The sequence below is a fragment of the Octodon degus genome, unplaced genomic scaffold (assembly GCF_000260255.1).
Source record: "Octodon degus isolate 3935 unplaced genomic scaffold, OctDeg1.0 scaffold00153, whole genome shotgun sequence".
Classification (NCBI taxonomy): Eukaryota; Metazoa; Chordata; class Mammalia; order Rodentia; family Octodontidae; genus Octodon; species Octodon degus.
The window spans coordinates 2,303,189-2,317,034 of record NW_004524729.1 but is presented as its reverse complement, the minus strand read 5'-3'; the positions used below and the strand labels follow the sequence as shown (position 1 = coordinate 2,317,034).

Below are 13,846 nucleotides of genomic sequence, written 5' to 3'. Positions count from 1 at the left end.
GTGGGGGACACAGCCTGCGGGAGCGTGGGGGACACAGCCTGGGAGAGGGTGGGGGACACAGCCTGGGGGAGGGAGGGGGACACAGCCTGCGGGAATGTGGGGGACACAGCCTGCGGGAGCGTGGGGAACACAGCCTGCGGGAATGTGGGGGACACAGCCTGCGGGAGGGTGGGGGACACAGCCTGCGGGAATGTGGGGGACACAGCCTGCGGGAGGGTGAGGGACACAGCCTGGGGGAGGGTGGGGACACTGTTCTGCGAGGCGCTGTGCGCACGGGGGCCAGCTGCATGCGTCACAGCTGGCAGCACAGCTAAAGTGCACAAATCCCGCCTCGAGCAGGACTGTGGGAGCCACCAATGGTAGCAGCAGTTGTGGAAGGGTGAAGGACGATGGCTGTCATTGCCAAGAGATGGTGTGGGTCACTTTCAGAGCAGGGTGACACCTGTTACTGCTGACCATGACATCTTGCCAGGTGCTTTCTGGGCACCTGAAAGAACCACACTTCCTGCCCACTGGGGAGGGGTGGCTGTGGCTCTCACTTTGCCAGTGAAGCGGGAGCAGAGCAGGCCGTGCACTTCCGGAAGGACGGCACTGAGGTGGGCCTGACCATGCTGCCGTCTTTTTGTGCCTCTGGAGGCTTCTGCATGGCGGCTGCTCTGTTCCAGCCAGGCCACGACAGACCCCAAGGCATGAGTGGGACATCAGCTTAGGGTGTTAAGGCTGAGGTTGGGGCGTATTTCCTCCCCTGCTGGCAGATGCAGGTGGGCCATCCTTATCCTTATTCTACAGAAAGACCCGGGCCAGGAGTGGCTTGACCCAGGCTAAAAGGAGGCCTGACTCTGCACCACGCAGTCGGGCTCCAGAGCCTGCATGCAAACCCCAATACCACAACACCTCTCTGGTGAAATCAGTGGCCCTCAAGACCCGGGGCTATCGGGTACCTTCCCCTCTGATATGGAGTTGATGTGCCCTGAATTCTCCTTTGAGAATAGTTGTCTAGAACCTTGTCTTAATGTCTAAATGTACCAGCAAACCTACTTCTAGTTAGGAACAGAGCTGCAAGAGCCCAAGGGTGGCCTTACTCAGCATGAGAGCATCTGTGATGGCCCTGATTCATGGCACCCGCTGAGCAGCCAGGGGGCTGGAGGTACCGGGCACACGGCAGGTGCCCACCGACATTCTACAGGATGCACGAGTGACTCAGCCAATGAGTGAGGTCATGCGGCTTAGCAAGGACCACCCCAGTGCCCAGGAGAATGCGCTCAATAGATACTTGCTGAGTAAATAAGTAAACAAGTAGATGGATGGATGGAGGGATGGATGGAGGGATGGATGGATGGAGGGATGGGTCAGCAGATAGATGGATAGATGCACAGATGGATGGATGAGCAGGTGGGTGGATGTGGAGCCTGGAACAAAAGCCTCCCCTCTGCCCTCCCTCTAAAAGTGAGAACAAGAACCAGATAATCTCCGAGAGCCCCTGCAGCTTCCTGGGTGGTAACCTGGGTCTCAGGATGGTTTTCTGCCCTTGGTCCTTGCCATGGCTGGCAGCCTGCCCACTTCTTCCCCTCTGCACTGTTGCAAACCTGTATTCTCTGGCTTCTGTGACAGCCTCTCAGGCCTTTTGATTGCTCGCTTCAACATAGAACATTTCTGAGCTTGTGTGGCCAATATACTTAGCTCACAGTGTGGCGCTAACTCTAGCATAAATATAGGCTGTGCCTTCTAAAATACACGTGAATACGAGGATTAAGAGCGATGCTGTGAAATCTAAATGTGAAGCAGAATTCTGGTATTTTCTTTAAAGGACCAGGTTGCAGAGCCTCTTTGGAGTCCACACGTCTAGTTAAATGGCTTATCTGACACACTAAGCCTGGCCAAGCTCCACTGCACCCAGGAAATGCAACTGCCTCTGAGAAGGAAGTGTGGAGGAGGTCTTATTTCCAAAAGGAATGAAGTCTCCAGCTCAAGGCTGGGGCCGCACCGTAACCATCGGCCTCGTCCCTCTCCTTAGCATCTGCCCGTCCTTGGTGAGGAAGAACTGAACAGCAGGTGTCTGGGCAGTGGCAGGCAATGCCTGCCCAGGTCAACGTTACTTTCTTTGTGTTATGGAAGAAGACCGAGTTAAGAAGGTGACCTGACCTCCCCAACTCGAAGCTGAGTTTTTCAGGTTTTGCTCCCAGATTCAGAGCTAAGGGACAGACGAGGCCAGGTCTCACACAGCTCTGTCAAGGACGCCACCAGAGCTGGTAGAGTGATCCATTAAGTGGGCTGAGCTCGGGACCCCAGCGGGGGCAGGGGTCCCCAGGGAGTGGCTGTGGGCCCCTCCCCTGCCCCAGCACTGAGTGCGCCTTAGGTGTACCTGGTTCTTGTTGAACTCCTTCACAGCTGCACAGACAGCCTTCCTGGTGGTGCTTTCCAGCTTCTGTAGGTCTCTGGCTGTCTCATCAAACTTCAGCCTGGTCTGCGTGTGGCAGTCCTCTGTAAGGACAAGCCCAAGTCAGAGGGAGCGTGCACAGCTGCGCACCTTCCCGGGTGTGCGGAACACTTACAGCAATGGTGTTTCTATGTTCTCTTGTCACGTCCTCATTTGCAGGGAGGACAAGGAGACTAATTATGAGGACCTTCCTTCAAAGACAGTGGGAGAGTCAAAGGATTTAATTAAAGCACAGATCTCAGACGGTAGCAGTCAGGGAAAACAGGATCATTTCTATGGATTGGAAACATCTATGATGAATTGGTGATGTCTGTGATGGATTGCTGATGTCTGCTGTGGTCCTGCATGGGTCAGTGCTCTGCCCCCTGCCATCCCAGCTCTAATCAGGAGGTGGCTACATCCTAACAGAAGGCAAAGGGTGGTGGGACACAGGAAAAGGGGTTGTAGAGACCAGACAGGACCCAAAGAGGAAAGAGTACCCGATCACAGATGTCTGTGGAGTAGCAGGAGTTGGCCAGACCGAGATGTAATGAGGAGGAAGAGGAAGAAGAGGAAAGGGAGCCAAATAGCAGCCAGCTGTCATCCACCATCGTTACTGAACCTCTTGGGGACCCTACAGCCTTGCCTATAAGGGAGGGAGACACCTACGTCATCCTAGGTCATTGTAGTTTTTAAAAAGTCATTGATTGGTCATTTCTGATTTTTGTACTTGTGCTTGCAGTTTTATTACTTCCAAAAACAAGCACCAGATTCTTAGCCTTGAATTTCTGGCCCCTACTCCCCTTTACCTCCTCTGACGCTTCTTTGTCTATTCCTCTACTGAGCAGATAGTGACCAAGGGCCTTGCATGAACCACCCACTGTGCTGGGGTCAGGGACACAGTGTGGGCAAAGCCAGAAGGGGTTTTCCTGCCTTCCTGGAACAATCCACATGTGAGCCCCCAAATATCCATACTGAACAAAATGGGGCAGCCTGCAGAGGGAAAGAAGGAGGCTAAGGTGAGGCGCTGGGAATACTGCTGCTGTCCCAGCCCGCTCAGGACGTTCAGAGGGCAGGGTGGATGTGATTAATCTGACACACTAACCCTGGCCAAGCTCCACTGCACCAGGAAATGCACTTGCCCCAGTAGGACGTTCAGAGGGAGGGTGGACTCTGTGGTGGACAGGAAGTGGAGCAGCCCAAAGGGCTGGAACAGCTAAGGGGGTGGGTGGCAAAAGTCAATAAGGAGCAGTGGGCAGAGGCCCGGCGGGCAGAGCTTTGGAACCGCGTGCGCTTTCCATTTTATTCCACATGCCGTGGAAGCCGCTACAGGGCTCTGAGCTAGGATGGAGGAAGTCAAGCCACTGTTCAGCCTGGCAGTGTTAAGCAGAATCCCCAGGAAGGGGAAGGAAAGGATGTGGAAGATGAGGAGAAAGCTATCAGCAGGGGTCTGTCTGGGTGAGAAAGGCGGTGGCTATATCTCAAGGTGACAGGATGGATTCGGAGAAGCACACATCAAAACATGCAAGGGTAGGGGCCAGGGAGATAGCGCAGTGGAACAAGCGCTTGCCTGGCAAGCGTAGGGGCCTGAGTTCAATCACCAGTTCCGCTGAGAACAAAACATGCAAGGGTAAAAGCGACAGGAGACGAAGATACAGGAGATCAAGGGACCACAGGCTTCTGGGGGGTAGGGCTCGTGGAGCCATTAGTGAGAAGAGGGGGACAGAGGGAGGGCAGGCCCAGAGGAGGAGCTCTGCTTAGTTTCTACTTGTCACCTTGCTGTGAAAGGTGGGGAGACCTCAAGGAGGCCACACAAGTCCAGGACTGTGCCTGAGATGAAGGCTCCTGGCTGAGAAGGGTTTGGAGCAACCTGGGGACAGGTGAGCAGGGGCTGCTCCAGCAGACACTGACCTGCATGCAAAGAGCTAAGCTTCCTGCAGGGAACGAGGAAACAGGAATCCTTTGCCCTCACTGAGCTTTGTTGGCTATGATATGGGGCAAATATAGGAATCACGCAGTACTTCAGGGAGAAGCTGGCAGAGAGCTCACCAGGAGTTCGAAGTCAGCCTGCGCTACCTGGTGAGTCCCAGAGCAGCCCAAACTACAGCACAGGACTTCATCTCAGCAGACAAATAAGCAAAAGGCAATGGAGAAAAATAAAGCAAAGAAATGGATTTGAAATCGATGGGTCAGAGAGATCTCACCAGCGAGGTGAGATTTCAGCCTCCCTGGCTAGGAGGAAAGAACCAGGTAGACATCTGGGGAAGATGTCCCTAAGCACAGGGAGCAGCAGGTATAAGGGCCTTTGGACCAAGGGAGAGGATGGGGCCGTGGGCAGTGGGCCACATTGTGGGGGCCATGCTGTGAAGGCCTTGTGGAGCCTTAAAGTGAACTTGTGCGTGAAGCAGAAGTGACAGCAGAGCTTCAAGCAAATGCTCCAACTTCACTTTCACAGGACTGCTCCGAGGCTGCCTTGAGGGAAGACTGCAGGGGACAAGGGCAGAGGCAGAGATCATCGAGGGATTGTCGCACGGTGCCTAGTGGAGAGGCACTGATAGCTCAGTCCTGAGTGGCGATGGTGGAGACGACAGGACTAGCTGAAGTGTATGACTTTGATGTGTGGAGGAGACACTCGGGGTGGAGCAGTGAGATGGACTTATGAATCTGGATTTGAGGAGCACTCCTGCCCGGACCTCCAAGGCTGGGAAATGAGCCTGTTCTTGCGGTGATGGACGAGACTGCCTGGGGAATGGGTAGAGCCCACAGAGGGCAGCTACAAAGAGCACGGGTGTGACCAACACCCAGAGGCTCAGAAGACAAGAGCTGGGCAGGGCAAGCACCGTGTGGAGTCCGGAGACCTCTTGACTATTTCATAGTGCCCTCTGCCCAGGTGAAGACTAAAGCCCAAGCTTAGCAGGGGTGACATGGGAGGTCGGCCAGGGCAGCCCCAGGGGAAGGGGGAGGGCAGAAGTCTGGTGGAAGTGGCCTCAAAAGAACAGGTGACCCAGGAAGACACCATGCATGGAGAGCAGAGCAGAAAGAGGAGGCTGGAACATGAGGAGCTGAACAAGGAGACTGCAATTAACAACCAGAGAAGAGGGCGTGGGAGGGCAGGGGTGCTGCTCCCCACCCCGGGGCCCTCCAAGCAGCTTGCTGACCTTCCCCACGAGAGCAGGGATGCGGACGTGTTCCCAGCACAGGAGGTGGCCAGGAGGACAAGGTGCCCCTTCGAGGGCCTACAGGAGGGGTGGCTGGTGGGGCAGGCTCCTGGTACCGCAGTGACAGCAGGACTTAGCAGGCTGCTTCTTGCCTCAGAGCCTTGGCCTGAGAGGTGCTCCGGGTCTGGGGAGTCCTGGGGATGTCCTGGGACTTCCTATCCCAGCACCCAGGGGCCTGGGGTAGGGGAAAACCTGTTTCTGTTCATCTTCCTGACAGCGTGGAGACAGAATGAGGGCAGAGACCAATTCCAAGTGAACTGAGCCGTAGCATTCCATACGCCCAGAAAGGCTCCTGTGCTCCTAATGCAGGAGTGCAGCCGCCTGGCTCCTGCAGCCCAGCCTCTGACTTCTCTTTCCCCACGTGCCAAGGCAGGAATACCTGGCTGTGTGTATCAGAACTGACAAAAACACCCATAAAAACCGAGCACAGTGGTGTAAGCTTATGCTCAGACTTTGGGAAGCTGATGCAAGAGGATTGCAACTTTGAACCCAGCCTGGGCATTTTAGGCTTAGTAAGACTGTCTCAAATAAAAAATACGAAGGGGTTGGGGATGCAGCTGAGTGTGAAGGGCCCTGGGTTCAATTAAGTGCCACAAAAAACAAAATGAAAGAAACCCTGTAACTGGGGAGCTGACTCATCAGAGAGACCATTAAGGTCAGTTCGTCTCTTCTCTCTCATCACCTGCAAAGTTTTGGTCAGCACGGGCCTTCTCCCACTCCCTGTGCTGTTGGAGGGACCATTCTCTCATCTGCTCTTCCTGGAATTTCTTCCTCTCCCAGAAGTTTAAGTCTTCACCCATAAACTTCTGCATCCCTGATACTGTGTTCCGGAAGTCACTGTCCGACTGCCGGGCTGGAAGCTCCTTCCTAAGGGCTAGCGGGTCAGACAGATCGAATTCTCGGCGAGTTTCTGGCTTCTGACAGTTCTGCTGGAAGTCGTTAATAGCTCTGCAGAGACACTTCTTATCTCTCTTCTCTCGGTTTTCTAATATGCACCTGATTTTGTCATTTTGCCTCAATTCGGCAGCTAGAAAAGACATAGTACACACATAAGCTTAAGAGGAAAACACTGTAAATACTTCGAATGAAAATAATTTCAAAGATTATTAAAGTATTATAATCCTTTAAAAAAGTAACATAACCATGAAAGGATTACTATCCTGAATATTCAAAGAACATATCCAGTTTTAAAATCATTCACAACCTAACCAAAACATGGGCAAAAACTTGGGCCAGGTAAACTGAGTACCAGGTAAACAAATGTGGGCACTAAATAACCTTGTGAAAGAATGATTAATCTGGGGCCGGGGAGATGGCTCAGTGGAATAAGCGCTTCCCTGGCAAGCGCAAGGGCCTGAGTTCAATCCCCAGTTCTACCAAAGGAAAAAAAAAAGAATGATTAATCTTGCAAGATGGGAAATGTCCATGAACTGAAGACAAACTACTTCAAATGCTAACAATAGGAACTATTAGTGAGCGCATGGGGAACAGGATCTCTCACTCACTGTTATTTGAGACATAAAAGAGGGCAAATTAATTCTCTTTTAAATTCTGATATCAGACCTGCAGCACCATTATTTGGGTCATGCCAAGTCAGTCACACACCACCTCAGAAGTGGAGTGTGTGTGTGTGTCACTTGGGGGAAGCAGGGCCAAGATTGCCTCTGTGTGTGTGTGTGTGTATGTGTGTGTGTGTGTACCTAAGGCTTTTCCAGTTTTTAAAGAAAATGGAGGGAGCCAGGTGTGGTGGCGCGTGCTTGTAATCCCAGCACTTGAGGCTGAGGCAGGGGGATCCTTGGCAATTGGAGACCAGCCTGAACTACAATAGTGAGCTCAGGCCAGCGGGAACTGCATAGAGACGTGTCTCCAGATGAAAGAAAGAAAGAAAGAAAGAAAGAAAGAAAGAAAGAAAGAAAGAAAGAAAGAAAGAAAGAGAAAATTATAAAGAAAACAGAGAGAAATGTAATTTAACCTTAAATATATCTCCTATGATCTATATTAGAATTTAATCACTGTTTTTAAGTGAGGAAGAGTTTGATCATTAAGTTAAGAACAAAAAATTAACAAATTTTAAAAGAAAGAAAAGCATGAAAATGACTTCCTTTCCTTCCCTGGCCTCTTCCCAGCCCTCCCTTCTTTGCCGTTCTTCTTTTTCATCCCTCTCTCCCTCTCTCCTTCCTTCCTGAAGTGCTAGAGACTGAACCCAGAGCCTTCTGCGTGGTATGTGGGTATTTTATCACTCTGCTACATCCTCGCCCAACAACTTTTTATATTTTTTTATGTACCGTCAAGAAATGAGGACCACAACCTAAAGACACTCAGCCTGAACCCACAGGAGGGTGTTCCGGGAAATCCTCACCGAAGGTTTCGTGCCTAGCTTTTTCCGTTGCTTCTTTTATCCTCTGGTCACGAACCTGAACGTCCCAGACTTGTGTGTCTCCCTGAGAATGGGAAATTGGGGAAGAGCGGTCGGAGCCAGCGCACGTTATCGAGGCGCTCACAATCCTCCTCATTTGTTAGTCTTGCCCTCCTGTTAACGAGCTGCGCCCACCGCCTTTTCATGCCGCCTCCTCCGCTGGGCCACCACCTCTGCATGCTCAGGGATACCTGACCCCCGATCCTCTGGACCTGGCTCGGACTTGCCACCAAACTTAAAAACTCCACGGGCATTCGTTAAGTGAACTGGCTGGAAAGAACCAGCCCGGGCACTGCAGTAAACCTGCTCCGAGACTGAGCACCGTGTTCTGCCTACGTCCCGTTCCTCTTCCCCCTCCAGGCACGGTCCCCCCGGCCGCACCCCTATGCGCGACCTGGCAGGGGTCAGGCTGCTCGACCGGACTAGTTCAGGCTCTCTTACCTCCACCAAAGCCAGTCCTTAGAGCTATTTCTCCGTGCGCCCCAGCAAAACCCGGTGCCCTACAACCCTCCCTGAATCAGGAGTTTCGTCCCAGACTTGGTGCTCGGGTCTCTTCCCGCAGCACTCCCACGCCCTTCCCCTCCAGCTGCCGGCCTCACCCCGAGGATCCTGTTCCTGGCATTGAAGACCCGCTGTTGCCGGCACAGTTCCGCATGTGACCTCTTGGCCAGCTCGGAGTCCTGCTTCAGGTCCTTGGGCAGAGCCACCTTCATGGCCCTGGAAAGCGACCCCAAGTACGAAGGGGTTCTCACAAAAAGCAAGGTAAGAAGGAAAACCCAAGCAACAAAGCAAGCCGCAGCCTGGTCGAGGTTGATGCCTGGGACGTCACGGACTGGCTGAAACTCGCTCCCTGGGTAACGCCAGCGCTGGTTGCTAAGGAACGGCGTACGGTCGCGGCCGCCCTGATCTCGCGAGATTTGGCCGAGACTTGGCGCGCGCCTCCCGCGCTTTTCCAGCCAGCTCGTGAAAACACGAGCGAGGCGCGCGAGCGCAACCATGGGGCACCTGGAGCTGCTAATCGTGGAGAACTTCAAATCTTGGCGGGGCCGCCAGGTCATCGGGCCCTTCAAGAGGTTTACGTGCATCATTGGCCCCAACGGCTCCGGTAACGGGCGCCGCGGCGGGGCTCAAGGCGGGCTACACCCGCCTGAGGGGTGTGTTGCCACGAGGCTGGCGACCCGGGCTGGGGCTTTTTCCGCGGCCCTTGGCTTCAGAGCCGAAACCCACCCCTCTCCCTCCTCTCCTTGTTTCTCCTCTGGAGATCCTCCCTCCTCCCCGTGCCTCTTGGGGACCCACATCCTCCTCTCGCCACCTCAGGGTCCCTCACCTTCCTCCTGCTCCGGTGACCCTCCTGCCTCTCCTCCTGCTTGGTGACCTTCTTGCCCCTTCTCCCTCCTCCCGCTGTGGAGACCGTCCTCCCTCCTGCGCTGGTGAACCCCCACCCGCCTCCTCCTCCCGCTCTGGTGGCCCCTCCTCCAGCTCCCGTGACTCCATCCCCCTCCTCCCACTTGGAGCCCCCACCTCTCTTCCCGCTGTGGAGACCCCCTCCTCCTGCTCCGGTGACCCTCCTGCCTCTCCTCCTGCTTGGTGACCTTCTTGCCCCTTCTCCCTCCTCCCGCTGTGGAGACCGTCCTCCCTCCTGCGCTGGTGAACCCCCACCCGTCTCCTCCTCCCGCTCTGGTGGCCCCTCCTCCAGCTCCCGTGACTCCATCCCCCTCCTCCCGCTCTGGAGCCCCCACCTCTCTTCCCGCTGTGGAGACCCCCTCCTCCCTCCTATTTTAGCGACCCCCCTCCTCCTCGGATGGCCCCTCCTCCAGCTCCCATGACTCCATCTCCTTCCTCCCGCTCTGGAGACCCCCCGCCTCTCCTCTTGCTCCAGTGACCTCTTCCCCCATCTTCCGGCTCTGGTGACCCCCTCCTCCCTCCTGCTCTGGTTACCTCACCCCCCCTCCTCCCGCTTGGTGGCCCTTCCTTCAGCTCCCATGACTCCATCCTCTTCCTCCCCCCACCTCTCCTCTAGCTCTGGTGAACCCCTCTCTTTTCCTCTTGCTCCAGTGACCCTTCACCCCTTCTCCTCGGGGACCCACATCACCCTTCCCAGCCCTCTTTCTCTTGGCCACCACCTGGGAGACCTCTTTCTCCGGCCCACCTTGGCCCTTCCCTGCCCCTCCATTTCGGGGTCCTCGCCCTCACCACTACCTCCGTCCGGGGCCTCTTCTCTGCCCTGGCTCCTCCTGCTCTTGGACGCGCGACCCCACCCTTGGTACGCTGCGCATACACTGTAAAGGCAAGGGGGCACCGGAGCAGGCTGCCAGCTCCAGGGAGCTTGAGCAACCACAGGACCCCAGGAACCGCCAACCCAGTAGTACAGTGATGACGACCCGGTGATGGACCTTCGCGAGTGCCTGGGCACCACCAATTGTCTAACAAACATTTAATTCCATGTAGTTGACACAGAGGTCAGGAGAGGCCTGGTGACCTGCCAGTTGGCCAGTGACTTGACAGAGCCTGGACTCCCTGCCTGGCCCTCAGCAGTACAGTCACCTGAGAGGTTCCCAACATGTGCCCTATAGGCTCTTTCAGCTTAGATTTCTTTTTTTAGACATGAGTGAAAATTAACTGTTGCCTCAATAAGTTACCGACCAGCACGTGAATTTTTATGTGCTTTCCTGGAGCACAAAGTCTAACATATAGTTATTGTGAAATGTGTGTGGAATTTCTGTTGCCTTATAGAAGTAATTACTGTTCAGTGTTTCCATTGCACTAGTACGTAGGAGGGATACCTGAGCTTCGATGTGTGCATGTGCGCATGTGCGCGAAGGTTTCTTTACGTTTTCTGCAAAATGTGTTCCTCCTCCACTTAATTCTGTTACGAAGAAACACTGAAAAGATAATTATGATAAAAACCTTGCATGCTTACTCTGACTTTCCCAAGAGATCACTGGTCCATTACCAGCAAATGTTCACCTTCTAGTGGATTAGGTGAAAGTTGCCTAGTTATATTCTGTGAGTCTAATTTTGATGCTTACAATGAGTAGCTGCACACAGTCCTGAACTTCAGTCTGCCTAAGCTGCCTAATGCTATTATCATTAAAATTTTACCAAAGTGGTGTTTGGAGCATTTTAAAACTGGTGTCAAACAAGTTTTTAAAAGTTCATTTCTTAACTTACAAGCCATTAATATTTACAAGCCAGGCATGGTGCTGTACACCTACTGTAATCCCCCCAGTCCCGGCTGAGGTAGGGCAATTAAGGAGAGTTTGAGGCCAACATAGGCCAGATGGGGAGCTCAAGGCAAGCCTGCAATCTAAAGCAAGACCCTTCTCAAAAAAAAAAAAAAAAACCACAATTGTATTAAAAGCCAAAAACATGGGCTGGGGAGATGGCTCAGTGGAATAAGCGCTTCCCTGGCAAGCACAAGGGCTTGAGTTCAATCCCCGGTTCCCCTAAAAAATAAATAAATAAATAAAAAGCCAAAAACAACAGTGGTAGAACACTTGCCTGGCATGTACAATGTCCATTATGAAAAAGAACATTTTGATTAAAAACATTATTTTAGATTTATTGTACGAAGCTCTTCACAAATTCTGACTCTACCTGGACCTAAATGCCCTGGAAGGCCTCTTTTGAGACTGCTGGGAACTACATAAAACAAGTCATGTATTACCTTAGCTTTGACTTCTGTACAGTTTATCCACAGCAAAATTGTAGAATGTGTTTTTGTTTTGTTTTTAGTTTTTTGAGACATGGTCTCACTAATGGTTCAGACTGACCTCACACTCCTAAGTGCTGGCATTACAGGCATATGCTATCACATATACTTAGGGATTTAGTCTAGACTGTTCCCATTCTTACTATATAACGTCTAAAAATCAATATGGTACTTGCCGTAATTTAATCTCAGAATTACTGGTACATTTAAACACATTTTGCTCAGATAAAATTCAGATTAACTTGTTAACCAACTTTTTTTTCCCCCTGTACTGGGGATCGAACTCAGGACCTGGTGCCTGCCAGGCAGTTGCTTATGCCACTGAGCTATCTCCCTGGCCCCAATCAGCTTTAATACTTAATATTGGTGGTTGTTGTTTTCTTTTTCTTTTTTCCTTCTTTTTTTTTTTTTTTTTTAGACACTGTTTGGCTTATGTGGTTCAGGCTGGCCTTGGACTCACGATGTAGCCCATGCTAGCCTTGGGCTTGCAGAATCCTGCCTCAGCCTTCTGAATGCTGGGATTACAGGCATGTACCACCACAACCAGTTTGGTCATTCATTTAAAAAAAAAAAATTATCACCTGCCCAGACTTGACTTTTTTTTTTGTTGTTGTTGTTATCACCTTCCCACATTCCCATGTATTTGTTTTTGGTAAATACAATTTTTTATTTTTTTTTTTGTGGATAGAGGAAAAGTTTTTGTTTTAATCTTAACTTTCTTTTTTTTTTCTTTTTGGGGAACCAGGGATTGAATTCAGATCCTTGCGCTTGCCAGGGAAGCACTTACTCTACTGAGCCATCTCCCTGGCCCCTTAATCTTAACTTTCGTGTTTTCCATTCGGTTAGATTCAACAAATTGTGTGCGTGTGTGTGCGTGTGTGTGCGTGCGTGTGTGCGCGTGTGTGCGCGTGTGTGGGTGTGTGTGTGTGTATAAGGAGCAGAAAGAGATATAGAGTAAGGCACTTTCAGTTTCTGATGTACGAGGAGTGTAAGAAAATAACATACTAATTGAAACAACCAAATTATAAGTTTATAAAACTTTAAACAAGGAAAGAAAACATGAGGTTTGAAGAGAGATAGGTATGGACAGGAGGACATGTATCAAGAAAGATTTTTGAGAGGAGATGAGGGTTGGAGCTGGGACCAAAGAATAAAGAGTTTTCCAAGGGATTTGTTAAGCTTGTTTGTGGGACGATTAATAGGCTTGGCCAGAATGTTATGCATATTTGAGGAAGCAATGAGATACAAGGCTGAGGTGCTATTGCATAAGCACTTAACAGAGTGAGGAGTTGGAATTTAACTTTGTGAGAACAAAAATGTTAAACTGTGAGATGTTAGTGGGAAATACCAGTGTGCTTGAGTCTCAGAGAATCATTTCCACTTGTGCTGTAGTCCTGTCCTCTCTTCAAGTCTTTGTTGTTATAAATCATTTTCTCCTTCATTGGGTAATTTTCATTGACATAAGTAAATGCTGTTAATACTAATCTTTTTAAAAAACCTTATGGCTGCCTTATAGAAAGCAAGTAGTTCAATATTGTCAAAAAGTAATAATAAACATATGGTGTTTATTAGAATTTTTCCAACGTTTCTGTTTACAGTTTGAACATGTTATAGTATGTGCAGGGAAAAGTCCCTTAAACCTTGTTTTTGTCCTCTGACTATTGTCCTATACCTTCTGTTAGTACAGCTAAGCTCTTTGAAGTGGTTGACTATAGTCTTTATCTCCTCTGCCTCCTGACTTAGTTCTTAGGTCAAAACTGCGCTGAAAAGATAGTTTCATCTTCTAAAAGGTCAGTGGTCAGTTTTGGGTCTTCATCCTGGTTGATCTCTTAGTAATGTTTCATTCACTAAAAATAGAGTGCGACACACTATTGTAGGCTGTTTTACAGGTAGAGCAGGTAAATTCCACTGAGTTTTTTTATTAGAGTTTATGTTGAATGGCAAAGAGACAGCAAACTATTAAAAACATAAAGAATGTTAGGAAAGACTGGGCGTGGGGCTGGTGAGATGGCTCAGTGGTCTAAGGCACCTACTTAAAAAAACAAGCTTAGCAAAGCACAGGGACCGCGGTTCAATCTCCCAGC

General features: G+C 51.0%; 2 protein-coding genes across 2 annotated transcripts in view; one reads left to right on the top strand and one right to left on the bottom strand.

Annotated features, from left to right (window-relative positions):
- Positions 1 to 8,903, bottom strand: part of Ribc2 (RIB43A domain with coiled-coils 2) — a 14,842-nt gene extending 5,939 nt beyond the window's left edge. The window contains exons 1-4 of the mRNA XM_004642401.3: positions 8,650 to 8,903; positions 7,994 to 8,075; positions 6,317 to 6,661; positions 2,363 to 2,481 (exon numbers count right to left, since the gene is read on the bottom strand). Coding sequence (XP_004642458.1) covers positions 2,363 to 2,481; positions 6,317 to 6,661; positions 7,994 to 8,075; positions 8,650 to 8,763 — 660 coding nt within the window. The 5' untranslated portion in view covers positions 8,764 to 8,903. The remainder of the gene's footprint in view (positions 1 to 2,362; positions 2,482 to 6,316; positions 6,662 to 7,993; positions 8,076 to 8,649) is intronic.
- A 140-nt stretch (positions 8,904 to 9,043) lies between these two features.
- Positions 9,044 to 13,846, top strand: part of Smc1b (structural maintenance of chromosomes 1B) — a 73,169-nt gene continuing 68,366 nt past the window's right edge. Inside the window, exon 1 of the mRNA XM_004642456.2 lies at positions 9,044 to 9,155. Coding sequence (XP_004642513.1) covers positions 9,047 to 9,155 — 109 coding nt within the window. The 5' untranslated portion in view covers positions 9,044 to 9,046. The remainder of the gene's footprint in view (positions 9,156 to 13,846) is intronic.